Source organism: Lates calcarifer, unplaced genomic scaffold, assembly GCF_001640805.2.
Source record: "Lates calcarifer isolate ASB-BC8 unplaced genomic scaffold, TLL_Latcal_v3 _unitig_1152_quiver_589, whole genome shotgun sequence".
Taxonomy (NCBI): Eukaryota; Metazoa; Chordata; class Actinopteri; family Centropomidae; genus Lates; species Lates calcarifer.
Genome location: NW_026115321.1, coordinates 90,984 through 118,546, shown reverse-complemented (window position 1 = coordinate 118,546; position 27,563 = coordinate 90,984). Strand labels below are relative to the sequence as shown.

The window sequence follows — 27,563 nt, the reverse complement described above, 5'->3', positions numbered from 1 at the left end:
GTAAACACTGGAGTAATGTTTTGTGTACGTGTGTGTCTGTGTGTGTCACCGGAGAAGATAACTTGACTCTGTGCCTGGGTATATGTGTGTGTGTGTGTAAGTGGCATTTACATGCTGCCACCCCAAAACGTTGCCACAGTAACGCCTCCCGCCATGCTCCACGAAGGGAGCTAGAACTACCCCTGGACAGAACGTTACGTAAGTAAAATAGAACTTTACGTCAGAAAGAGAGAGAGAGAGAGAGAGAGAGAGAGAGAGAGATCGTGTCAGCCATGTTCTATGTGAACTGCTCATTTTATGCGAAGTCATGTTATTTTAAGGCTGTAACAGAAAAGGTCAAATAAAAACAAGTAGTGGATCTGCTCCATTCAGCTCAGCCATACATGACCACACTGACAGAAGCTCTGTACCGACACCTACTGTTGTCTTTAGTGTACTGCACTTTTTCCATCTCTGCTCTTAACTTAAACTGACATCATTCTATCTGCCAGTCAAAGCTCGTTTATACCATAGATGAGGAGTTATCACTGTACCCCCAGTTATAACCAAAGAGCCCACTGGATCAGTTTAAAAGAGACTGTCCTTCCAAGAAAAATGACAGAAGTAGTTGTTTGAGCAAATCTGCATATTATCCTGTGCACATAAGATAATGGTTTCTATTGTTCATGATGTGTTTTATTACCTGCAAAGCACCTTTGGACTCTTGTGTATCTCACTCACAAACATATTATACATGCATTTGTGCAATTCATTGTAATGTCCAGCTGGCATAACACAGGTGAGTGGATTACAAAAAGAACAGAATTTTACAAAATTATAAGAGTTTAAGTTGTGCAATATGATTTTCAATAGCAAAGCAAATAGGCAAAATTACTGTCGAATATTGTTTGAAAAGTGAAATTTCACATGTTCACAAAGCACTATAGAGCAGCATATCCATAAAGCACTTCTTCTTCTTGTTTTTTTTTTTTTTTCTTACATCATATTATGTTTTGATCATGTGTGAATATATAAGAATAAAACACAAGATAGGTGAAAATTCAAAGCCTCAAGGAAGAAAAAAATATTTAAAAATACTTTAATGAAAAAAATTGTTATTTACAATGGCAAAATAGAGTCTGTACAATCATGAAAACACTGAAATATAGTTTGAAACTCAGTTTGTGTGTGTGTGCGTGCATTAATCCGGATTTTCTGCCAATTTTCTTATTTCCTCCAGCAGCTCAGAGAAAGGCGGCCGACCCTGAGCCTTCTACGCCATCACCATCACCACCATCACCACCACCGAAGATGAGTGGATGAGAAGTAGAAGAATAGAAGGAAAATTGAGGGGTAGGGGAAGAAGATGTGATGTAGAGGTTAGCAAAAGGTGTGATCATCAAATTGTGAAACTATTAAAACTGTACTTCCACCCAATCTATCTTTATATATACACAAACAGCAGTACACATATTATAAATTCAAATTCCATACTCTGGTTACATGATAAAAATCTGCTGAGGAAATCCATTTCATGTGACTGAACGCTCCGAAACAGCAAGGAGAATCTTGGTTTTCAAAGATCTAGTTTCTGTAACAACCCTGATATTTTATTGCTGAAACTGAAACACTGAATGAATGAATGAATGAGTGGTGTAGTGAAATACCTCGTGCCAGCAGCGGTACATGATGGCGTACAGTGGTTGTGAGGCTCGGTGCGGTCGGTACAGCCGGATCCCTCTGGTGATGTCATTGACCACTTCCAAGTTGGAGCGGTTTTCAAATGGAGTCCGACCCTCGGAGTAGATCTCCCACATCACCACACCTGCACACAGACACATTAATCTAAACTAAATACCACTACTATATATATATACCACTACCAACTACAATTGCTATTACTAGTACTACGGCTGATATAAAAACTACTTGTACAAGTATTTCTATAGTACTAAGTGAGGTCAGTCTGTGGCTCCTCACCGAAAGGACCAGACGTCAGACTTGCTGCTGTATTTACTGTAGTGGAGAACTTCAGGAGGAGACCACTTCACAGGGAACTTAGCACCACTGGAACTGGTGTACTGGTTGTCTAGAACGTACCTGGAAACATGAGCATCATTGAGTTAAAAATACAACAGTAGGTCAGCTGATACTGCAAAACTGACAAGTACACCTTCATTTAGTTTCTCTAAAGGAATAGTTCAACATGATTTATCAGTCTTGATTAATCAAATAACCTTTTAATGTATAAAAGGTCAAAAAACTTGACTTCTCTAATGGTTTGTTTTGTCTGACCAGCAGTTTCAAAACCAAAAATTTTCAGTTTACAATGATATACAATAGAGAAAAGCAGTAAATCATCACAATAGAAAAGTGGGAACTAGTGAAATGATTAATCAACTCTAAAAATAGTTTCAGATTAATTATTCAGTGAGCTTTAGAGATGCTGTTGGTTAGCGGTTTCCCCCTGTTTGCAGTTGTAATTCTAAGCTACGCTAATGGCTTGCTGGTTCCAGCTACATATTTAAAGTACAGAAATGAGTGGTTTCAGTGTTCTCACCTAACCCCCTGTTTGAAAACTGAGATAAAGTGGCAGCCTCACCTGGTCATTCCAAAGTCACTGACCTTCACCACGTTGTGCTCATTAACCAGACAGTTCCTGGCTGCCTGGATGAGGTAAAAAAAAAAAAAAATCAATAACCAGGAACTTATAATACTTTATTCTTTATTTGAGAGGGAAGTATTCTTCTACTATTATTCTTCTTTCTAGACAAATTGGGTAATAGGCCAATCAATCTTTTACCAGTTATCTGGGTGCAGGTCATGCTAATAAGATTAAATCCATTGCTAATAATTGCTATATACAGCTAAAAATTGGATACAAATATCAATAATTTCATATACTACATAAATGAATCTCAACCTTATCGTCCCCACAGTTTAAACAGGTACTCAGTTTAACTCTATGTTCTCTTACAAAGGTCTTGAAAAGTCTTAAATTTTATTTGAATTCTGCAAACAACAACAACATAGATTTGCAACTAATTGGCTAAATCATTAGTTCAGTCTTTCAAGTGCATATAAATAAACTGACAAAAACAAACACCAGCCAGCTGAATCCCTTTTCCCGGTATCACTTGTGTTTTACAGTCACTAGTTTCATTATTAAAAAGCACAACAAACCATAAACACACAGTGACTCACCAGGTCTCGGTGGATAAAACTGTGAGCCTCCAGATACTCCATCCCCTCGCATACGTCCTGGCACATGGACAGAAGCCAGGCCTCCCTCAGACCTCTACCTCTCTGCCGCAAGAAGTTCAGCAGGCAGCCATTCTCCATGAACTCGGCAACAATCAGCAGGGGGCGCTGTTGCAAGCAAACTCCGTACAGCTGCACTAGTTTGGGGTGGCATAGTCTCCTGGGTGAGATGACAAACAGACAGTTTCACTTCCCTGTGCTGACAAGAGGGAAGTTTCACTCCCTTCTATCCTACATCCTCCCTTCCTCTCCTCCCTCGGACACTGCTTCCTTACATCATGACCTTGGCCTCCTCGATGAAGTCCTCCTCATACATGGCTCCCTCTCTGATGGCCTTGATGGCCACTCTGTGCTGAGACCGCCACTTGCCAAGCCTCACCACGCCGAACTGACCACTGCCCAGCTCCTTCATGAAGGTCAACTCGCTGGGATTGATCTCCCACTTCTCTGGATGTTTGGGAAATGGAAGAAGAGAGGTGGGATAAAGGATGGAAAAATATAATATGAATTAGATCTTCATTCAATCCCATCTCAAAGTTTCTGTCTTTACAGGAGCATGTATCAACACATACATTCCACTTAGTCCAAGTTTAGCAAAGGTATTATTGACTTATTAATGTGAAATGACCAGTGTGTAGCACCTACTGGTGAGAATGCAGAATGCAACCAACTGAATACCTGTCCTCTCACTGCTCCCTTTCCTAGCATGTCAGAGAGTCTACGATGGCCGTCAGGTGACAAAATGGCTTCAACTATCACATCGACTAGTCTGTCAAGTACATGAGTTTGTCTATATATTTATTTATTTACCTGAGCTGAATCCTGATGTGGCAGGTACACACCTTCCCATTGGCCCCACCGCATATCGCAACCTTGTCACTAGACCTACACATGGACACACACATACAACACCAAACCATATCTAATGAAGCATTACCACATATAGATTATGTTATCTCAATTGTCCTGTAACGTGTAAAAAGTGTGTGTACCTGCTGCGTTGTGTTCATGGTAGTGTATGACCTCAGGTATGGAGTTGAAGGTGTGTTTTTCAGCCAAGAAGAACTGTCCAGTGTCAGTGATTTTGATCTGGTAATGCCTAATATCTCCACCAGCACTGCACATACACGAGTGAAAGAGTTAATCAGTTTACAGGTAGAAATTTACTGTATGTATTCATTTTGTCTGTGTGTTATGAGAATCACCTTAATGTTTTGGTGTAAACAGAGACGGTGTAGACCCCCTTTTGACTGGACTCCCGCACCACAAAACCACCCTCTTTGTCCTGGAAAACAACCAGAAACAATCTCACTTGACCCAAAAGACATCTCAGAAAAACTGAAAATGTTTTGTTGCTTGTTGATTTACAGTCTGACACCATAAGATTTTCAGTTTACTATCACATCAAACTAAGAAATCCTAAAGAATCAAATCCCAGATAATTTCTGATTATATTATTTTTCTGCCAGCTGAAGCATAGAACAAGACAGGTAGACAGACAGGTATATACCTCCTGCCTCAGCAGCTGCTCAGCTTCTGTCCTGGTGATGTTCTTGCAGTACCACCTTTAGGAAGGAAACACAACAGAACTAAGTGAGGTTGTCTTGAGGATAAAAAAAAAAACACAGTCTTGACCATCTCAATGTTACTAAATTTAGCTAAAAAATAAACCATCAGCGCTTAAGAAAGAGGTGAACAACCTTTAGCTAAAAAGAAGAAAGATAATGTAAACTTAAAAAAAATATGAACTGCTATAAAAGACTCACGAGTTTGCCTCAATTCTGTTTTTCTCTGTCACGTAGTTACTGGGGATGAAGCCTTTATTCCTGTTAGAATCACAGAAAACATTAAAATATTAAAATCTGCCTGCTGAAAATTTAGGACATTTATAGAATTGTCAGTTTCAGTTTCAGAGTCAATATACCTACATATTAACATGCTGATATTTGTCATATGTCGTTCAGTGAAACTACTTTGTGTCCAAGATTTGTGTTGTTTTACATAAAATTGTTGTAACTGGACTTACCCGTGTTTGTCCTGTGCTCTCCACCACAGCTGGTCTTGTTTGTGGAGGATGATGTACTCCTCTCCCTGTGGACACAACACACTGAATCACACTGCAATTCTCTATCACTATATTTGTTAGAGCTGCAACAGTCAGTTTTCATTATCGATTCATTTCTCAGATATTCAAAATTTATGCAACTATTAACTTTGATTTCCCCATTCAAACTGTGCCTGTTGGTATGTGGAACTGATACAGTCAAGTAACCTGATAGAGCTATAGGTTCTATTTACAAATCCCCAGAGCAACATTCTGTGAACTCTCTCTGTCAGTTAGGTTAAGTATTGCTGTATTTCCAATTTTTGATAACCCTCCACCAAAAAACTTCACAGTCGACACTGCACTCACTTGAGTCCTCAGCGATACACCTGCCAAGTTTGAAGTCAATCAGATGAGTCGTTGTCAAGAAAATTGAGGGACAGACAGACAGAGATTTCTGGATTTATAGTAGGACGATTGGTTGGATGTTTAAACTATAAAATGTCAGGTTTATTGCCTTTATTATAGCTTAACAAGATTTTTTGTGTGTTCTTTTGTAGTGTATGACAGTTTTAGTCTGTTTGTGTTGGTTGTATTTATTGTTGTAACAATGTTTTTTATGCTGCTGTCTTGGCTAGGTCTCTCTAGAAAAAGAGATAGAAAATAAAAGTAGAAAATAGATTTTGTGTGTGTGTGTGTACCTGTTTGAGTGTGAGGTCAGTGTCTTCTTTGGCGCTGAAGTCGTACATGGCGACGACACTCAGCAGCCCCCCGCCTTCACCATCCTCATCATCAGGAGGAGGGAGGGGGAGCTTCCTCCTCGACCTGTCGACCTGAGAGAAACAGACAGAGGGAAAAACGAATTAACAGATAAAAATATACAACTCTTTCACCTTCATTCACCTTCTTTTGTCTTGAAAACACTCCATCGTACCCGGCAGGCGTGTCCTGGGTATCGTCTGCTCTGGAAACACAGCGAGGTTCTTCCCTCCAGTTCCATGCGGGTGCTGATCTCTCTGAAATCAAATGATCAGTCAATCAATCAGTGTATTGCACAGACTAATATCTTTAACATTAGAACAGGTGAAGAGATGCAACAGGCGATACTGGCTGATTAGTAGCAGTATTTTCGTGATATTAACAATCTGATATGAACAATAATTCACAATGATGTTTTCTGTTGCATTGTTTAAAATGTGGTCTGAATGAACCTGGAAGGTTCTGCATTTTTTACACTTAGGGAAACAAAATCGCTTCTCTTATTCATGTTGGAACATTTACCTGGTCTGTACTGCACAGCAGCAGCAGCAGAAGACGGAGTGGATGGAGTGATCTGGATGAAGAAACAGAGAAGATGATGTAATCACATGGTGCTTTTACTGTTATAGAACTGTTAGAACTGTAAATCTGATCTTGTGATATTTAGCTGTCATCTTGCTACATCTGTTATTCAACTGCTGTTCAAATTAGTTGGCGGCACTAGTTCTCCAGGGAGTGCCATCAAACCATTGCAAAAGAAGATGGTGAAATTAGACGACGTTATTTTAAGAGCTCCGGTTAAAACTCTGACAAATGATCTGATGTGTTCATCTCTTCACTGGAAGTCACGTGCTTCATGTTCGTCTTCATTTATTCACAAAGTCTGTTTCCATTGCACAACGTTGCAACATTGCACAAACAACTATCTACATTTCTAGATATCGACACAGGTAAGTGAGAAAACAACGGTTTTGTTGAAGTTTAGCTCAGAAAACACAGATCCACAAGAGTAACAACTCTATGTCCTGTTATCAACCATTTATTCCGTTTAGTTTACATACTGCTTATACATGCTAACATCTTCTCCAAGTAGTGTCCACTAAGCTGTAAATATGGACACAGCTGTGTTTAAAACTCTGCAGTTTCATCTCTCTGACACTATCTCATTGTTTCTACATCTGTTTTCTTTGTGTTTGACTTTCTCTCTCTCTGTGTCTGTCTTTGTGGTTTTGAGTAGGAGGTCTCTGTCAGGAAATAGAGTTTCCTTTTCTGCAGAACTAACACACTCTTTAAGTCCGCATCTGTTTCTGTGGGCGAGTGCACAGACAGGTGTGGGTCATTTTCTCAGCATTTGTGTTGTGTGTGTTTGTGTGCGCAGACGTAGACGGCAGCATATCTTCCTGTCATGTTTTGCTTCATATGTGTGTTTTTAAGGTGTCTGTGAGTTAGACTGAAACTTGTGTGAGTCTACGGACACGAGACGAACGTGCGCACACGCACACGCACGTCTGCAAACAGATGACAGTCACGTGAGTTAAAGGTGGCTGTCAAAATAAAAGCGAGCCTCCAAAATAGCATACCTGCAGCAGAGGTTCAGAGTGGATGCCATAAGGAGTGATGAACTCTTCTAGGTGGTTTGTGGTGAACCGACATCCCATTAACACTCTGTCTGATGTTTCTATTGGCCAACCACAAAGCTCTGAACTAATTAAGTGACCTAGGTACATTTACTCAAGCTTTTGAGGTACTTTACTTGAGTATTTCAATTTTATGCTACTTTTATACCTTAACTCCTTTCATTTCAGAAGAAAACACTGCACTTTTAAGTCTACTTCATTTATCTGACAGCTGGAGTAACTGGTTACTTTCTAGATTTTCAGATTATTTTTCATACAAAACATCTTTGTGCTCTGTGAAAAAAAATCTCCCTCTAATAACAGCATTTTAGACTCAGACTGACTCCTTAGAGTTTTATTTTGCAGTGTTTTAGAATCATTTCAACCTGTTCTCTTTTTCATAATTTTAGAGAAGTAATGGTCGATGGTATTGTTTCTTTTGATTCTGTCATTCAAATTAAATTTCTCTAACCCTGTACTCTAAATCTCACAAGTTTGGTGAACATTAACGCTCTGATCATTTAAGCCCGGTGTTAGAAAGTCCACTGTTCAGTCGCTCCACTTATCTTAGACTCTGCAAAGTTATTTAAAGCTCTGAGGCCAGATGCATAGGGTCATGTTCAGACTAACGTTAGCGTTCCATGAAAAAACGACATCTGCAAAAAAACAATGTCAAGTTTTCAAAACATCGTAGGTTTGTCTGGTAAACATACTTTTATGTACACATTGCAGGTAGATTCATCAAGATTAAGGATAAAATGAACCTTGAAACTGCGGTTCTCATAATTTTGGGTTGGCTTTTGGAAGATGTAAAGAAGAAGTATAATGTTTCCACAGGCTACAACTTCAGCCCCATTTTTTTTAAGCTTGTATTCATTTTGCCTCATCAGCATCACGAAAACTGTGCCAAATTAGTTATTACGAGCCTTCCTCTTTACAGTGTCTGCATGGATGTATAGATAACTACCACTGGATTACTCTGATACTGTAGAAAACATGATGATTATCAAGTAAGTTCTGCAGTCACAAGGAGCATTTTATTTTCTATGATTTCTAAGTAGATTTGTGTATGCTTCTTCACAGTGTACACCAGAGATAATGACATCTTCAGGGACTGTAAGTCATACTGAATGCAAATATGCTCCATGTCTGTGTGTTCAGATTTGATGAAGTAGTGACTCCATGGAGTGCAATATTTGTCAAAAATGGCAGATCGGGCCTCATGTCTTATTCTGGATGGATTGCCTTGAAATTTTATACAGACGTTCATGTTCACCAGAAGATGTATCCTAAAGACTCTGGTTGATCCTCTGACTTTTCCTCTAGTGCCAGCATGAGGTTGACATTTGTGAGGTTGTGAAACGACATACTACTGGACTGACTGACACGCCACAACATCCTGACTTTTCCTCAGCATCATCAGTTCACATTTTTGTTCAATTAAGACGAAATACGTGCAAAACTACTGACATTCCCATCAGCTTCAGCTCTACTTTGTGTTTAAATGCTAATTAGAAAATGCTAGCATGCTAAAAAAAAAGATGTTGAACAAGGTAAATGTTATGTGCTTAGCATTAGCATGTTATTGTCATTGTGAGCATGTTGCCATGCTAGCAATAGCATGTAGCTCAAACCTCCACTATGCCACACAGAGCTTCCAACATGACTGTAGTCTGGTTCAAAGATGTTCAGTGATTCATTTTTTAAAAAAAAAAAAAAGAAAAACAGACTGTTAGTTCTGTGACTAATGTGAGAGTCACAAACTGGGGCTAACTGTACTCTGAGCCATTCTGGAAAGTGCCTGTTTGAATTAATCTGATATTAAAAGGCCACTTTAGACTACGTCTGAGGTTAGTCTCTATCTGGGTAACTGGCCCTTTCTGCCCGTGTGGGAAACAAAACTGAAACTTCACTTTAGCTGCCAAACGGTTCACAGTAATCGGCAGATCAGAGGTGCTACTTTGCAGACAGGTGTCTCTGCTTCTCAGGAGCTTTCAATCTGTTTCCACGTCTCTGCTCGTCTCAAACATCAGATAAGTAACAAGTAAGTAACAAGTATAACAGATGCCTCGAGGCTGCTGTTTTGCCACTTGCTGAAACGACATCTCAAACCAAACCGTCACGTTTCGATCTCCTCTTTGTCTTATTTACCTGGTGTTAATGGTTGCAGAAGCAAACACAAATGCATGGAGGAGATTCTAGCTCCAGATCTGGTTGCTGAGTTCAGGTTTTTATCAAAAACATTTAATGAAGATGTCTCAGAGGTTAAGATTAGTTTTCTGATGATTTAGAGTAGCTGTTAACGTTTCACACACACTCCAATAACCACCGTTTCCTTCACATTCTTGTATATTTCTGTTTTGACACACATATACTGCACATACATTGACACTTTAACAGACTGGAGTTTATGTTACAAAGCTTATTTTGTCACATTTTCACCATGCATGTTCTACACAGATTTTCTCCTTTGACTTGAACTCTGGGTAGTTTTTTTCTTACTTTTCACACAGTGACAGCTCTTAAATTTATATTTCTTCTCATTGTGTTCATTCACGCTTTTGAATCGCTTCACGGCGTCTTGCTTTAAGTGCCAGTAGTGTAGATTTGTTCGCTGTATCCTTCTGCTGTTTGTCGATAAAGTTTAGTCTCATAACCCTGTCTCTGCTGTAAAACATAGAGTTTAATATGAAGGGTTTAATCTGCAGATAAATACAGGTCCTTACTTGAGTGAATCATGATCGTCTATCTTTACGTTTGGTCTTCACCGTCTTCTTCTTCGTCCTCCTCCTCCTCCTCCTCTTCTTCTATCTCCTCTTCAGCTCCAGCTCCTCTTCTTCTCCTTCTTCTGCTCAGGTTTTTGAAGTCGGCGTTGACGTCTCTGCAATTAGTTGCATCTATGGAGCTGATATGATGCCACAGGTAGGAAACCTTGAAATAGCTGAGTGAAAGATATGGAGGGAGAGAGAGAGAGGTGAAGAGAAAGAGAGAGAGAGAGGAAGGCAGGTGGGTGGAGGAAGTACAGAAGGTGAAGGCAAGAAGTCGAAGGAAAGAGAGAGAAACAAGCACAAAAGCAGAAGGAAGAAGAAGATGTTTAGATTGGGCTTGTTCCTGTCAGCTTTGGCCTCACAGATAAAGTTTTGAATATCTGGCTTGAAAACAAATCTTTAATATGTGCAATGTTTATACAGAGAGAGAGAGGGAGAGAGATAAAGACAAAGACATAGAGAGGAAGTGAAAGAATGACGTGAATGAAACCACAAAGCATCCGTCTCTGTGAATAACTCCAGGAAGAACACACACTCATATGTGCACACACACAAAAAGCATGCACTGTAAAACTCATAATGCAAAAATTAACTCCAGTTTTATGATGCACTAGGTGCTGAACCACAATCCGACCATCTGACTCAGCCAGGGTATTTCTTTTTAAATCTCACGTCCCACGCCAAGAGACGAAACACTTTGAGCTGACGTTAACACTAAACCAGATCTCAGCTAAATATCTGATGGAAATTATTTTGGTATTTGGCGACAATGCAAATTCAAAGTAATGTTTATAGACAACGAGACTCAAAGTCTACAGTTGTACCAGCAGCTCTACCTTTAGGCTAACATCAGCTTGCTAACATGCTCAGGTTTAGCAGGTATAGTGTTTATCATGTTCACCTCCTAGATTAGCGTTAGCATGCTAACAATTGCTAATTAGCATCACACACAGTACAGTTGAGGCTGATGGGATTATCATTAGTTTTGCAGATATGTGGTCATTAACCAAGGCATTGGACGAATTCAAATTTTGACCTGATAGTGGCACTAGATGGAAACTTGGAGGCTCACCAGAATTATTCCAGATCATCCTGAGTGAATGTTTGTACCATATTTCATGGTAATCCACAACTATCAACCTCAAGGTGACACCAGGGCAAAGATAAGGGGATCACAAAGTCAGCAAGATTCCATGAATGTCCGTACAAAAATTCCTTTTAATCCATCCAGTGGTTGTTGAGATATTCCAGTCTGGACCAAAGCGATGAATTGACCAACAGGTTTCTAGCATTAGCAAAAGTTGTGTGTGGTCTATCTCTATAGGAATCCTATCCATAATGTTGTCAGACACATTATGGATACTTCAGTGGATGTCCACTGACATGGACAATTGCCCATTGGATTATTTTGCAGCACTTGTTGTTCGTAGCAAGCTTCACTGTGCTTACTCAATACTGCTCTGAGTCAAAGGATTTTTGTCCCTGTCGATCGTTTACACGCACAAACATGGGACAATAAGACCCAGGTTCAAAAATATCAGAGTTCTCCCTTAACACTGGCTAAAAATGCAGCAAAATCCAACAAATTCACATGTTAACATCTGGTGAAACTAGTTGAAACTGCTACAAAATAAATGATAATTCAGACTACATGTCCACATATCTGATGGGGATACACTGGATCCTTTAAGTGTCCATTAAGTGGTATAAATACACGCTAATATCCAACAACTTTACTGGCTGTTAAATAAAATTTCATTCAAAATCTGTTGAAATCTAGATTCAGAAAGGTGAATATTGTGATAATATGCTTGAAAACGACCATGTTGACTGCGAACGCATCATGAGACAATGGGGAACGCTTTCAAAACCTTTCTCTCAGCTGTCAATACTTGTTACTACTAAGTCTGTTATCACTACTGCTGCTTCTAATAATAATAATAATAATAATAATAATAATAATAATAATAATGGTGGCAGCTGTGATGAACTGTGTGTCAGCAGGAAGCTTGAAGTTAATTTTCCCCAAAAAAGAAGTGAAACCAGCTTCTGACTGGCATGACAGAAGTGATCTAAAAACATGTGACATCTGTCAGACAGGGTTTGTCAATAAAGTACAGTAAAGTTCATATGTAGTTTGGCTCTAATGTGGTAAAGTACAAGTGTGTGATCCAAACTGTCCTCAATTTCCAGATGTCCCAGAGGAATGTTCTCATTTTTTAATTTTCCAAAAGTGTGTTCACTTTACAAAGATGTCCTAACTTTGTCTTTGTCTTTTAAAAACGCATTCACTTTCTAAAATGTCTTAAATGAAATGAAATGCTAAATGAAATGACCAGTTGGAAGCTTAGTGGTGGAGACGTTGACGTCATGTGACCGTGGTGTAGTTGGTTTATAGCCGAACATTAGCTTTTTACTTCTGGAGATTTTATTTAGGCTTCAAACATCATTAGTGAAGATTATCTGATGGATAAAATGCATAAATATCACAAACTTTTGTTGGTCACACTTTTCACTATTTTTTTTTCACTATTTTCTACAATTATCCAAAATGCAATGAAAAATTCCCATTGGCTTTTTTGGGGGGGAAAGGATGATGCTAACTTTTGGGTTGGACTACAAAAACATGTTATCACTGCACTGCTCACTTTAAAGTCAAAATATCCTGACTTTCCAAGGAAAATGTCCTTGCTTCCTAAAGAAAGTCGTTACCTTTTAAAAACTTCCAAAAAATGTGTTAGTTTTCTAAAATGTCAACATTTGAAACAACTGCTTAATGGAGATCCAACACTCACTTTAAAAAGTATCACCAAGTTTAAAAATGTCACCACTTTTTGAACAGTGTCCTCATTTTCTAAAATCTTATTTTCACTTTCTCTGTTGTGCTCACTTTTCAAAATGTCTCCTCCATTTTGAAAACTTTTCCTAAAAATGTACTAATTTCATTTTCCAGAAGTCCTTGCTTTCCACAAATGAAAACAAATGAGTGACTTTACAAAATGTCCTTTTTCTCTTTAGGGCTAAAAACTAGTCCCTCTCACAGACACAAGACCAAACCCACGCAGTAGTTTCATGTCGCAGCAGCAGATAGTGAATATTTTTCCACTCTGTTATCTGACTGATTTGACTACAGAAAAGACTTCACACACCACTGACCTGTCTCTTTCTGTGACACACACACGTACTGCGGTAGAACAGTGCACGAGGAAGTTTGTGTGGTTGGTTGTGTGTCCACCTCCCTCTCTTCATTTCCTGAATCCCGCTCCTCTGATTCGCAGCGACGTGGGAGACTACTAACACTAATGAACTAAAAACTGGAGAATGAAGCGGGACGGTAAGAGAAACACTTCGTTTTGTTAGTGTCTCTGTGTTAATGACGCCTCATACATTATTTGTAAATTAACTGCTGCTGCGCAAACTCTGCGGCTGTGAGCTGACAAACCGCGGACCAACAAGTCTGACTGCTCTGCGATTAAAAGTAAAACTGAACTGACCCACTGTGGAAGTTAGAACATTGTATAAAAACACAGATAAAGTACAAGTTACTGCGGTAGACTTGCAGTAAAGTCAGTAAAAGTGATACCACAGTAGAAGAAACACCGTAGAGTAGAGTGTAATAGAAACACAGTGTGGTCCTATAATTACGTTCAGAAGAAACCATGTGCTTATGTGCCATTGGATTAAACACTTTTCTAATGATGTTAATGTGCCTCGAATCAAACTGACCAACCTGGGAACAGGTGTACAGGGATATGCGCGCTCGCGCCGCTGCCCAAAGTGTTAGGAGCGCGCGTGTACTTTAGGGCTTCCTTCTGCTGCATTCTAGTGCTGTCGGAAACACGGACGACACTTTGAAATGCCAAACAATGTGTGTGTGTTTTTTCTTCTTTTTGGACCATTCACAATAAAACTGCTGTCAGGTTGGATGAATTTGTGTTAAAGATGGCTGTATAAAGGCAATATAGTCAAATATAGGTGTATTTTTGATAATTTACAAACATACACATATCTTCAACTGCATCAGAAAACATTCATACTATTCTGTCGTCACTATTTGTTGCCAGGTGTTAGGCTGTGTATCAACATACCTGCGTTTTAACTTGTGACAGTAGTAGGACTGGAAAACAAACCACAGAACCTTTTGAAATGTCTGTGGGCACATTTCAAGATATTTGCTTGAAGACTGGTTTACTTATTGTTTGATCAGATATTTCCTGATCTGAATGAGGAAATGTGTCTCACTTTATAGATAGTTTGTAAGTCGTGTTCATTAAATTCTTTTGCAACTTTTCTGATTATGTAGCAATCTAAATAATTTCCTAATACAGCCTCTGAGACAATAATCAAGAACAAAATTATCTGATAAATATGCATGCAAGTAAATATAGAAAAGCAATAAATTAGTGTAATATAAAATTAAAACAGGCTTTGTTGATGATGTCCATATCTGTGTCTAACCAACAAGAACACATATTAAAATCCAAGAAATCCAAAGATAAATACAAACTCTAATTAAAAACAGAGCAAGTCTAAAAAAAAGAAAGAACGAAAGAAAAAAAAAGCTACGTCTGTCTAAGTCTAAAATGTTATTTTGGTGTGAGGGGAAAATGAAAGTTAAAGTAAAACTGAGTCTTCAGGTCATGTGGCTCATAAAGTTCTTAGTTAAATGACTGAATTCCTTCAGAGTAAAGGAGGAAGTAAAGACTAAAGTTAATAAAGAAAATCCCACAACACATTTTCTCCAAAAAAGGCAATAAAGAATCTGAACAACCAGGGAAGAAATTCAGGAGGCAGTTTCTATTTGTATTTGTCTATTTGTGGTGCAGATGTATTTAGTCAGTTACTGTGTGGTAAAGACTTCCTGTCTGTGATCACACTGATACTGATTTGATTCCAGGAATTGATTTAATTTCAGGGAATTGAGTCTAAACCCATCCACCATCTTATTTTAGCATTTTAGCATATTAACGTTTGCTGCAAACATTAGCTGAGTAACTGAATAATCAACTGATATTTCATCATTTTTAAGCACAAATACCAACAGTACAATAATTTTGTTGGTTCCAGCTTCTCAAGTTGTTGTGTGCCTCATACCCAACAGCAAATCCAAATTAATTAATGTTGAAATTTTTCAATTTGCTTGTTCAAGTTGTCTGTCCCACTTTCATGAATGCAATATTTCAGAAATGCCTCATGGGAATCTCTTCAAATGTGGTACAAACATTTACTTGCACTTTAAGTTGAAGTAATTCAGATTTGGTGGTCAAAGATCGAAGGTCACTTTGAGCCCATAAAACATGCCTTGGCGTTTTTGGTGTTCCTTATCACAAGTACAGCATCTGAGTAAACGTACCAAGTTAGTTTCCACTGTGGGAAAAAATGTTTTTAAATTAAGTTTTTTTTCGTCTATCTTCAGCTCAGCTCCACCTCACTGTGTTTTGACGACAGCCATTTGAGACGCCCAATGGGCTGTGGGCGTGGGCGTGGGCGGGGCCAAGATGAGTGCCAAAATGCTACTGGAGGAGATGCTGATCAAGCGTTCGCAGCAGAAGAAGAGGACGTCGCCACTGAACTACAAGGAGAGACTGTTTGTTCTCACCAAGAGCAGGCTGACGTACTACGATGGAAGAGCAGAGGTCGTTTTTATTGCTCTTTTTTCCCCTGTTTTTATTTACCTTTCAGTTTAGGTTCTATTTCTGATTTATTTATGCAAAAGTGGCATCAAACAGTGTATTTCTCAAAATATCAAACTGCTGTTTATATAAAAAATAGCCAAAATTTTTTTGAAATTTATCGCAGATCAGGAAGCAAAAGACAAACTTGATGGTGAATTCTAGCTCACAAAAGTTAAAACAGTTTGTATTTTAGTCAACATAATCATATTTTAAATCTCATATTAATTTCATTTTCAGTTTCAGATTATGATAAAACTTGGTGCTCAAATACCCATATGTTTGTATACTATCAAATCAAATAAACCTATGAGGGAAATGACTGTTTGTTCAAGGTTTGTTATCAAAAACCTTATATAAACATTTGATCGCTTCACTGATCCGATGACGAAATATTAACAGGAAGTGAAATATCTCAGTGTGGAAGTCTACAGTTGATATTGTATTTACAGACATAGAAAAAAGAAAAAAGCTGCTGTTGACATGTGGTTTCCATCAACAGAAGAAGTTCAGGAGGGGTTCGATCGAGCTGAGTCAAATCAGATGTGTGGAGATTGTCAAGAATGGAGGAGGAATCATTCCCTGCCAGAACAAATACCCCTTTCAGGTATTACTTAAATTAAATCAACAGTTTTTTCCAACAACAGGTTTTCTTGCATGTAAAGTCTCTGAGTAACTTTAAAGGAATAATTCGACATTTTGGAAGCTATTTTTTCGGCTCAATTAGAGTCACGCCTCAGGCAGAGGGCGCTGGTGGGGTCCATTGCAGCAGGGTGGGCAGGCATCAGCTACTTCCTAGCTACCAGAGTCGATGAAGCCAAAGGCAAAGAGTGGCAACGGCTCATCCAGGAGGAAGTCCGAGCAGGTGGAGGTGGAGGAGCTCCAGGCCAGCAATATGTGGTCTTGCTGTCCCAGTATGTGGGACTGGGATGGCAAGGAGTGTGGACAAGATGGGAAAATGTTCTGCAGCGACAGTGTAGCCACAGCCAGCAACATCAACAAGGACCACCACCAATTCCAAGAGGATCGCCGGTGAGAAGCTGGTGAAAAGCTGCACCCACAGAATCAGAATCCATGAAGCAACTGATCATGCAGGAACTATCAGGACCCTGGGAAGAGCGCATGGTTGAGGCCAATGAGAGGAAGCATGCCAAGTACCTGGAGCTGGTGGTGGCATCCCAAAGGCAGGGCTGGTGGGCCCGATATGAACCTGTGGAGGTGGGTTGCAGAGGCTTTGCTTGGGTGTTCACTCTGCAGGACTTTTACAATGCTGGGCATCACAGGGCCGGCAAAGAAGAGAACCATCAAGAATGCATCAGAAGCCGCAGAAAAAGCAGTAGGGTGGACCTGTGGACAAATGCTGCTGGGACACAAGCTGGGGTCTGATCAACTTGGGTTGGGACACCTGGGAGAGGGTGTCTGATGTTGAAAGACCTGAAACACCTGATGACCCCAGGTCACATCACTGATGATGCGTCCCAGCGCATCCATAAGGCTTTAATCTATCAAAACACTTTCGCAGGAAAGGATTATGTTTGACGCTGTATCAGGTCAAGAGCTGTAACTGGTCCTTGGTTTTCCTTCCACTACATTTGTTTGTAGTGCATTACTACTGTGTAGGAAAGTCAATGCTGACGTTTTCTCCATTAATTGATTATTTGCTTTGTCTATAAAATGTCAGAAAATAATGAAAAATGCTATATAATTTCCCATAGACCAAGGTTACATCTTTGGAAGTCTTTTTTTTGTTACAACCAACAGTCAAAAACCCAAATACATTCAGTTTACTATTGTATAGACAACAGAAAGCATCAGATCCTCACATTTTAGAAACTGAAACCAGAAAATGTTTGGTATTTTTGATCAAAACACACAATCATCAAAATCAATGCATATCTAATTAGCTACTTGTTGCAGCTCTACGTTCTGTAGTCTACAGTCAGCAACTTGTTAGTTTAGCTTAGCACAAAGACTGGAAACAGGGGACACAGCATGCATAGATCTGTTCACAGGTAAAAATATCCACCAGCATCTCTAAAGTTGACAAATTTGCATGTTGAAACTAATGAAAACTTTCTGTTTTTGCTGGGGTCTGTTGAGTGCAACTGCAACTGATCAGAGCTACCCACCATAAAACTGTGAATTGCTTTTTTTTTTTTTTACACCTCGGTACTTGTACAGATAAAACAAACGAAATGTAACGTGTTGATTGGCGAGCTTTGGAAATGCTGGTAGGTGAATTTCTGGCTTTCTGGATAGGACCAGGCTAGCTGTTGATGTTTTCAATCTTTATGCTAAGCTAAGCTAACTGTCTGCTGGCTAAAGCTTCATTTTTATCACATGGACATTTGGATATGATTTTTTGTCAGAATACAAGAATGAACCTTGAAGTCATAACAGTTCATTTTAAGTAGAAGCATTGATGATGGTGCTGATGGGAAAATATCTTTAAACTTTGCTTTAAATCATTGAAATGTGTTTTGCCACAGATATCTATAATGAAAAATTAACATCAGTCTGTCTGTGTTTTTGTGTAGGTGGTGTATGATACCAACACACTCTATGTTTTCGCCCCGAATCACAACAGCAGAAGTCTCTGGGTCCAGAGCCTGAAAGAGGGTCAGTTTCTCTTCTATTCTATTCTGTAAAACAGAGGAGGAGCATGTACTAATGGAAATATGATTGATCACACATACAGTCTCAGCTGCTGCAACAGTGTTTTCACACTTAAAACCACACATTTGAAACTGGTTTTCACACATGCCAGTGTTCTCAGCAGCCCCCACTGTTTCCACTGTTCTTTCTTGCATCCTCTCTGTGTGATGATTCACCTACTGGACTGGTGAAACGAGGTCAGCTGAGATCAGTTTGATTACTTCTGACCGTTTTGGACATGTTCTATTGTAGGTAGAGTTATGAGGCACAGATATTGTGTGAGGTGTTCAGGGACAGGTGCATGCAGGTGTCTTAAAAACAGCAGGAAGTTAGTTGACACTATTTGGCCCACTCGCTAAACTAAGGCTATTAAGGTACTTAAAAACCCTGCACCAACACTCTTTCACAACTGAGTCAAATTTAAACACACAGACACCTTATACATATTTTTAGATTCAGTCTGAATTTCACTTTCCCGAGGCTATCATTTATCACTAATGTCCATTGTGGCTAAACATTGATAAATTTGCTCTGAAATTATTAAAAAAAGATGATTCTTTTAACTCTAGGACCTCGTGTGGTCCTAAAACCTGGAAGTAAGTTAACATTTTAGCACTCCCACTAACCTCGTTCCAGAGTCAATGGGTTTTTAGTTAAATGTCATGTGACCGTGGTGTAGTTGGTTTATAGCCTGACATTAGCTTTTTACTTCTGGAGATTGGATTTAGGCTTCAAACAAAAAATCCAATGACTTTTTGTGGAGGGAACCAGGGTGATACTGACTTAGGGTTGGACAACAAAAATATGTCATCATTGTAGCACTCTATTTGAAATACACTTTTGTGTGTGTGTATGTGTGCAGAGATCAAAGACAACCCAGTGGTCTCGACGAAGTTCCATCCCCAGTTCTGGCAGGAGGGGGCGTGGCTATGCTGTCGCCAGGCAGAAAAACAGGCCCCGGGCTGCGAAGAGTACAACCTGTTCGGAGACAGTAAGAAACACATGAAAATACTAAACGAGTGAAAATGAAATAAAAGTCAGATCAGCACCTGAGATGAAGTCATAAATTTGTAAGAAAACAGAAATTCTCTGAGGTTAAAGTCACAAATTTATGAAACAAAAAAAAACTGTGTTCTTATTTACTTATTTATTTATGGTCAAGCAATCCCAACGCTTCACAAGGTTGCAATATTCTGTCGTACAAATTAATGATCCTTTGACAGTGATATATTTCCATTTTTCATTTATACTATGATCTGTTTTTGCTTTTTTTATTCATTAATTTTACATTATCATCAGTTTTAGAGTCAAAAAAAACTGTTACTCCATTAACGTGAATCTTTCTCGTAGTGTGTAACAGTTGATTCACCAAGTGAAAATAAACAAAAAAAAAAAAAACAGGAAATGACTCTCACTACGATTAAATTTCATTTGTTAAGCTGATTCATTCAAGCTTGCAGCTGCTGCAGCTGTACAATAAGTCTCAGTTCTCGAATAGCAATGTGATAAGATAACCAGCAGAAAGAGGTCAAAGGTCAGAGTTCAAAATGGTCAAGGTGGTAATGAAGATAGTAAAGAGAAAATGTTGAATCTTTCTGCTTGGTTTACTGTTTCTGTTCCTCTTTTCTAGTTTCCAGAAAACCTCTACCCCCGATTCCTGGAGAGGAAGCTAAAGCTGTGAGGGCAGCCGCTAACCAGACACACACACTAATACACACACCATTATGATAGACACATCAATCACAACCAAATCCTTATCGTTTAGTCATCCCCCCTCCTCCTGTTCCCCCTCCCACAGCGGCGACGCCGTCCTCCCCTCCCCCCAACCCCCGAGGACGATGACTATGTTGATGAGGATGACGAGGATGATGATGATGAGGAGGAGGTGGTGGTGGCTTTGTATGACTTCCCGGGAGCCGAGCCCCACGACCTGAGTCTGGTCAAGGGAGGCGAGTACGTCCTGCTTGAAAAGTGTGACGTCAACTGGTACAAGGCGCGTAACAAGTATGGGTGAGTGAATATCATGGTATATTTTCACATTATTCTTGATGACAGTAAATGTAACAGTAGGTGTTTTTATTGATGCCAGCGGGGGCTCTATGTATGCCAGTGTTGGTCAGCTGGTCCACCACTTTGACTGAAATATCCAAACAATCACTGGATGGATTGCCATGAAATTCTGAATAGACATTCATGGTCCCCTCTGCATTAACTGTACTATCTAACTCATAACTTTGTCAAATACTAAGGTTCAGGGGTTTTGAAACTGCGAGGTGTGCCTCCCCATATGGGTGTGGAGTGAGAGATGTTAGGCAGAGATATTGCATGAGATGAAAGGGACAGGTGCTGTACAAAACAACAGGAAGTTAATTATCGTAGTCTGTCCGCTGATTTGGCCTGATTATAAACAAAGACAGCAGCAGCAGCTGTGACGCACGCCTCATGGAGGTAATTAAGGGTCTTTAAAACCTTTATAATTTCAGACAAAAATCACACTCTCTCAGAGGTCAGAACACAGTCAAACCTGAACACACACATGAGAAACATATTTTTAGATTCAGTGTAAATTTTCTGAGGATATTACTATCCCAGATGCTGATCTAAAAATACACATTTAAACGCACAGAAATTTGGATTGAAGTTTTCATTGGCAAACTTCACAGGTAGACCACAAAGAGGAACTGCTAACAGCCAATTCGGCATACTTTTATTGGTGCCAATTTGCCAAAATATAAACAAAGGCTATTGTAGTAGTCCACAGCAAAATTATATTTCTTGTATAGAGCCCCCAAAGCATAATGTGAACTGTAGTTCCAAATATAAAGGCATGATTATTCCCCAAAGACAAAGAATAATAATAGCAGTGACAAAATCAATGAATGTCATCAACCCATGCACAACTTTTTGTTTAGTACTAAGTAGCAAATGTTAGCATGCTAACACAGTAAACATTACAGCTTAACATCATGGTAACAGCATGCTGGTAACAGCATGGTAAAGTTAGCAAACCGATTCACAGTGTTGGTAATTTGAGCCCAGGTATGTGTGAATAGTGGTGGAGCTACTGTTTTTGTGTGTTTTGATATCCTAACCTGTTTCCGTGTTTGTTTCTTTGTGTGTTTTGGTGATTGGTGTGTGTGTGTGTGTGTGTTTTTGTGTGTGTTTCACAGCGAGGAAGGCTACATTCCAAGTAACTACGTAACAGAGAAGAAATCTGGAAACCTGGTGCAGTTTGCGTGAGTAAACTTTCAGCAAATTTGTAATATAAAGAGATCTTAGGAGAACCATGAAGATATTGTTGTAATAGGGATGTCTGTTTGTTCTAGTTGGTACAGTAAGCAAATCAACAGGAACAAGGCAGAGGAGCTGCTGAGGAAGGAGGTGAGTATTTTCTACTTGTGCATTTGCATGTCTGGCAATGGCAACATGGACGCTAACATTAATGTCTGAAAATGTCAGCAAACAGAACACAATTCGTGAAGTCTGAGGTTTTGTAACATTGTGAGACCCAAGGTTGTGAATACCACAAACGGGATGTTCGTATGGACTCCTCTCATGAACACAACCCCATGTGGAGGCAGCATCTGTTTACGGTCATTATTTCTTTGATTTGTCTTTCCCCTACTTGTATAATCACTGATTTTGTCCTCCATGTGTCCTTTTTTTCCTTTTCATTTTACAATTGTTCTGTTTGATTATGGCTTCTCCCTGATCCTTCATTTTGTCTGCCTCTGTGCTATCAACTGTCCAATAAAGGTGAAAAATATTTAAGAAAATAAAAAAAATCTAGATTTGAGCCTATGACTCTGTTTTTGTGTCGCCCCCTGCAGGACAAAGAAGGATCCTTCATCGTCAGAGACTCCAGCACTCCAAGAACCTACACCGTCTCCCTCTACACCAAGTCTACCCCAGGGTAACAAGACTATATGTCTGTTTAAAGACAAAAAATCGACAAAATATTTAGCATGGATGTTGTTTTAAGACTTTGTGTGTGTTTGTAGGGAGGGAGGCGCGGCCATAAAACATTACCACATCAAGGAGACACAAAGTTCACCTCCACAGTTTTACCTGGCTGAGAAACATTTGTTCAGCTCCATCCCTGACCTGATCGAGTACCATAAACACAACGCAGCAGGTAAATAACACATTATCTACCTATTTGATGTAGTTTATAACTTGAATACTGTAACTAGCTATCTAGATATGAAAGGTGAACTTGCTTTTGAATAGATTTTAAAAATAGAGGTAAGAAGTAGAATAGGAAATGGCAATGACTAATATTATATTATACTACTTGGGATAATCAATCCACAAGGAAGAAAAATGGAAAATGAAATGTGATATTGAAATGACAAATGGATATTGAAAAATTTAAATTTGAAAATGGAAACTCAAATTTCAACTCCTGAAGTGAAAACGCTTATATGTAACTGAAGGTTATGGAACAGTAAAGCAGGAACTTCTTATTAACATTTAATTATGCCCTGTTTGTACATAGTAGTATATTGTGATGATAATTTGTCATTTTCTTTTGTAATTTTTCATTTTCCCTTTAATTTGAGTCCTCTGTAGATCATGCTGGAATTTTGTTTGATGCTGGCTGTATATTCATGTGGACAAACAAGCAGCTACACTGGATACAAAAAAATCTGAACTCAATATCCAGCTAGATTGAGCTTTATATCTAAGATTTCAAATTTGCTTAGTCCTTAAGGCCACAACATTCTTTCTTTTTTTTCTGTCTGTCTCAGGTCTTGTAACAAGGTTGAGATATCCTGTAGGAAAACAGGACAAGTGTGCTCCGTCCACCGCTGGTTTCAGCTACGGTAAGTCCTAACAGAACGCCCTGCCCTGTACTGTTCAGACAACGTCTATCATGAACAAAGATCTCTGTCTTTACTTTCGTCTTACCTTCCTCCTCTCTCTTTCTGTCCCTCCAGAGAAGTGGGAGATCAACCCCAGCGAGCTGACCTTCATGAAGGAGCTGGGCAGCGGTCAGTTTGGTCTGGTGAGGCTCGGCAAATGGAGGGCTCAGCACAAAGTGGCCATCAAGGCCATCAGAGAGGGAGCCATGTACGAGGAGGACTTCATCGAGGAGGCCAAGGTCATGATGTAAGCAAGGAGAGGACAAGGGAGGGAAGAAATTAAAGAGATGAGGGAAAGAGAAAAGGTGGAGAAAATTAGTATATGCATTCAAGGTTAGTGACCCAACATGGCAAAGTCTCTGCAAGTCATCTTTGACCTCTGCTGCCCTCTACTGGAGACTTGTTGGAACTCCAACAACATGCACTCCTCTGTTCCTCTTGTAGTTGACACAAATGATATGGTCACATTTACAACAGAACAGAAACAGCAGAAAGCAAGGTGATAATAGAGCAGGACGTTTTAGTTCAGTGTCAGAACAGATTGAAGAAACTGATGAGCAGATGATTTACAACTCTCAACCACACTCTGACTGGAAGAGCACAGTTGTTTTTTATAGAAATTTTGTCAAATTTAGTATGAACGAGTTTAGTTTTGGAAATTTTGATGTGTAATGCTTCAGTTCGTAACATCTAGTTTGAACTGTTTTTCATGTGCATCAGAAGATTAAATGAGTAATCATTAATGTTGATTTTTTTAATGTTTTCTTCAGGAAACTGTCCCACCCCAAACTGGTGCAGCTGTACGGAGTGTGCAGCCAGCAGCGACCCATCTACATTGTCACAGAGTTCATGGAGCAGGGCTGCCTGCTGAACTTCCTCAGGCAGCGGCGGGGCAGCTTCAGCCTGGGATCCTTGTTGAGTATCTGCCTGGACATCAGCGAGGGCATGGAGCACTTGGAGGCCAACGGTTTCATCCACAGAGACCTGGTAACATCAAGCTACTTTCTTTATTCCACTACAGGATCGGTTATACTGACTTGATTCTGTAGCCACTTTTCCACAACACAAATTTTGTATCCCAGCACATCCCATCCTGAAACAAAAGAGAATTATGGGTTTGAAATTAGTGTGAAATTTATTAATGGATGAACAGTTTGTGATGCATTTAAGGCAAAATGTTTGCATGTACTGTGGAGAAACTAAGTTGTAACTTAGATTCCTTGGCCAGAGTTTCAAGGGTTTTACAGTTTACTTTTCTAGAGTCCACGAGAGATGATCGGAGTTGATAAAAATCCTTAATTACTTAATTTAGTTGGTAGAGACCAAGAACAGAGCTAAAAGAAAGTGAATATTGGATTTATGTTCATCAGGTGAAAATAAACTTGACTCCAAATGAATGATAATGTTGCTCTGTAGCTGCTCCTTGTTTCTGCTGCCCCCAAGTGATCCAAAATCCACTATTGCAAGTTGAAGTCTTGTCAACCCCAACTCAATATTTCTGTTCAATTCTTCCTAATTAATTTCTTTCTGTATCTTCCTCTTCCTTCCCCTCCATCTCCTCTGAAGGCTGCAAGAAACTGTTTGGTGAATGAAGCTCTGGTAGTTAAAGTGTCTGACTTCGGCATGGCTAGGTATTTGAAATTGATTCCTACACATTTACACTCAGTCCTGTGTTTAGATTAACAGATTACAACAAGTCAGCAGGTGGAGAGGTTGCAGTGTGGCATGCTGTCTCATTTAAATGTGTTTGTGTTTTATGTAGATATGTGTTAGACAACCAGTACACCAGTTCATCAGGTGCAAAGTTTCCTGTGAAGTGGTCGCCTCCTGAAGTCTTTAACTTCAGCAAATACAGCAGCATGTCGGATGTCTGGTCCTATGGTGAGCACAGTTTAATGTCAATGAAGCATCAGAAGATTAGTCTGGTAAGTGTTTTAACAGGAAATCTCAACACGCTTATAAAGCCTCTACTTTTTTGTGTGCTTGTGTATCCAGGTGTGTTGATGTGGGAGGTTTTCACTGAGGGTCGTATGCCTTTTGAGCAGCATCAGAACCATGAGGTGGTTACTTTGGTAACCCAGGGTCACCGGCTGTACAGGCCCAAAATTGCCACGCCCGCGATCTATGACATCATGCAGCTCTGTTGGCACGAGGTGACAAAAGAGAGTTCTGTTCTACCACGAGAGGTAGTATTCAATCAAGTATAGTAATCAGAAGGTTCTTGGTTCCTCCAGGGAGCATGTCCTTGAGCAACACATTGAACCCCTAACTGCTCCTGATGCTTGTGTTATTGTATAAACACACATTTTGGATAGCCACACACAACTTTTGTGATAATGTCATACTGTTGTATACAGCATAAATATAGAAAACATAAATAACTAGAATTAAAATGAAACAAAACACATGAAGAGCTGAAATTACATTTCTTCCTCATGTTATCCTTTGTTGCACTCCTGAAGTTCACAACTAGAAATAGCATGAAACAGTGACATCTAAATTTATTGCTGTTTTCTGTCTCTGTTTTCTGTCTGCAGAGACCAGAGGAGCGTCCGTCGTTCTCTCAGCTCTGCATGATGATCTCTGACGCTCTAGAGGTCGACACACCTCCACCAAACTGACCAAGTGACCAAATAAGAGGCTTCCAACATCCACACACCATCCACATCATGTTGACCAGTAATTCCTACTCCATGGCCATTGCGGTGGTAACCTGCCATTCTTGAGGGTATTATGGCAGTCATTGTCCAATTTACTGCACAGGACAAAGGATACCAATGTGGAGAACACAATGTAATGGTACTTAGACTGTCTGACAATGACCAGTTAGATGGAAAAGAAGGACGAGCCACACCAGCTATGGTTGTCCACCAATGCTTATCTGATCAAGTCGCTTCAAGTTGCGTTCATAGTGTTGTCAGATTTGTTTGAGGACGAGTGACACAAACACGAACTGATGGTGATTGATAAAAGATAGTAATAGGCTCTCGTGATAGACAAATGACTCCATCTAGCCTCAGTGTTTCTCTGGGCATTTTCTCCTGACCTGGACGTTGGGTCCTTTGGTCAGAGATTAAAAAACGATCAGTGTCACGTAACAAAAGTATTGAAAAATACAACATGCATTATGAGCCTTAATTTTCCTTCCAGTAAGGACTCAGCTGTCATGAAATTTAGGGAATTGCACCAGGTCATGATATGTTTTTTTCTGTTTTTTGTTTTTTTGTCTGACGAATGTTACTAAAATTCTGTTTTATATAATTTCTATAACACCCTGTATATTCATATTAAAATACTGCAGAGTATGAAGTAAATGATTTGAGTGTCATACAACTCCTGATTTCATTCTCATGAAAAAGAGTACTAATACAACTGTTTGATTAATAACATGAGTCTACAACACATAATGCTGCATTAAACAAATTAAAATTTCAACCTGATAATACCACAAGATAAAAAGTCAGAGGATGACTAAAGTTCTCTTTTATTGTTTGATTTATCTGGTACTTTGGTTTATGTAAATACCTGCAAATCTAATAATATTCACATGAGCCTGTACTTTCTGTGTACTGCTAACTGGCAAATCCCAGCATGCTAACTAAATTAAGTGTGAACATGGTAATCGTTACACCTGCAGAAACGACAATTGTTGTGGGCATATTTTTAATCAGTTGTGGCTAGTTAATTAAGATAATGTAACATGCTAAACTAAGATGATAAACATGGTAGACCTGAACATTAACTCTTAACACTCTTAAGAGAAAACAAACCCTTAATTTCACAGTTCAACTCATGAAATGATTTCACATGAAGTGTCTTGAATATCTTCAGTTAGTTTGACCTGAACTGAGGAACTGTCTGAACATGATGTAAGACGTGGCTGAGGCTAAGAATGATATACTGAAAATAACAAATTCTCTCCACCATGGTCATGAATTGCTGAA

At 39.3% G+C, this 27,563-nt stretch overlaps 2 protein-coding genes across 4 annotated transcripts; one reads left to right on the top strand and one right to left on the bottom strand.

The window, feature by feature from the left end:
* Positions 1 to 1,062: 1,062 nt before the first annotated feature.
* On the bottom strand, positions 1,063 to 18,582 carry txk (TXK tyrosine kinase). The gene is made up of 17 exons (XM_018681898.2): positions 17,258 to 18,582; positions 10,386 to 10,600; positions 6,566 to 6,617; positions 6,219 to 6,300; positions 5,986 to 6,117; positions 5,267 to 5,331; positions 5,007 to 5,066; positions 4,751 to 4,805; positions 4,446 to 4,525; positions 4,233 to 4,357; positions 4,051 to 4,125; positions 3,516 to 3,687; positions 3,184 to 3,400; positions 2,582 to 2,646; positions 1,962 to 2,079; positions 1,647 to 1,805; positions 1,063 to 1,252 (listed from the first exon to the last, which is right to left on the bottom strand). The coding sequence occupies exons 2-17, from the start codon at positions 10,396 to 10,398 to the stop codon at positions 1,181 to 1,183; spliced, it is 1,542 nt and encodes a 513-aa protein (XP_018537414.1). The 5' UTR covers positions 10,399 to 10,600; positions 17,258 to 18,582; the 3' UTR covers positions 1,063 to 1,180.
* On the top strand, positions 6,871 to 27,082 carry tec (tec protein tyrosine kinase). 3 transcript variants are annotated; one of them, XM_051067137.1, is made up of 18 exons: positions 6,871 to 6,993; positions 15,844 to 16,063; positions 16,602 to 16,706; positions 18,637 to 18,718; positions 19,617 to 19,745; positions 20,385 to 20,431; positions 20,553 to 20,764; positions 21,925 to 21,990; positions 22,081 to 22,135; positions 22,585 to 22,667; positions 22,756 to 22,889; positions 23,506 to 23,580; positions 23,695 to 23,866; positions 24,390 to 24,606; positions 25,186 to 25,250; positions 25,382 to 25,500; positions 25,615 to 25,805; positions 26,157 to 27,082. In XM_051067137.1, the coding sequence occupies exons 2-18, from the start codon at positions 15,926 to 15,928 to the stop codon at positions 26,238 to 26,240; spliced, it is 1,974 nt and encodes a 657-aa protein (XP_050923094.1). In that variant the 5' UTR covers positions 6,871 to 6,993; positions 15,844 to 15,925; the 3' UTR covers positions 26,241 to 27,082. The 3 variants fall into 3 exon arrangements, with proteins under 3 accessions (XP_050923094.1, XP_018537411.1, XP_018537412.1); XM_018681895.2 differs by lacking the exon at positions 6,871 to 6,993 and adding an exon at positions 13,593 to 13,761; XM_018681896.2 differs by lacking the exon at positions 6,871 to 6,993 and adding an exon at positions 13,596 to 13,761 and having other exon boundaries at positions 25,615 to 25,772.
* Positions 27,083 to 27,563: the final 481 nt, after the last annotated feature.

Excerpts from the sequence above, each read along its gene's own strand:
- txk (XM_018681898.2), bottom strand. Across the intron at positions 5,332-5,985 it reads CTGACCTCACACTCAAACAG|GGAGAGGAGTACATCATCCT; the intron begins GTACACACACAC and ends TTGTGTCCACAG. Across the intron at positions 5,067-5,266 it reads AGAGCACAGGACAAACACGG|GAATAAAGGCTTCATCCCCA; the intron begins GTAAGTCCAGTT and ends TGATTCTAACAG.
- tec (XM_051067137.1), top strand. The coding sequence starts at position 15,926 with ATGAGTGCCAAAATGCTACTGGAGGAGATGCTGATCAAGCGTTCGCAG. Across the intron at positions 18,719-19,616 it reads GGTCCAGAGCCTGAAAGAGG|AGATCAAAGACAACCCAGTG; the intron begins GTCAGTTTCTCT and ends GTATGTGTGCAG. Across the intron at positions 20,765-21,924 it reads AAGGCGCGTAACAAGTATGG|CGAGGAAGGCTACATTCCAA; the intron begins GTGAGTGAATAT and ends TGTGTTTCACAG.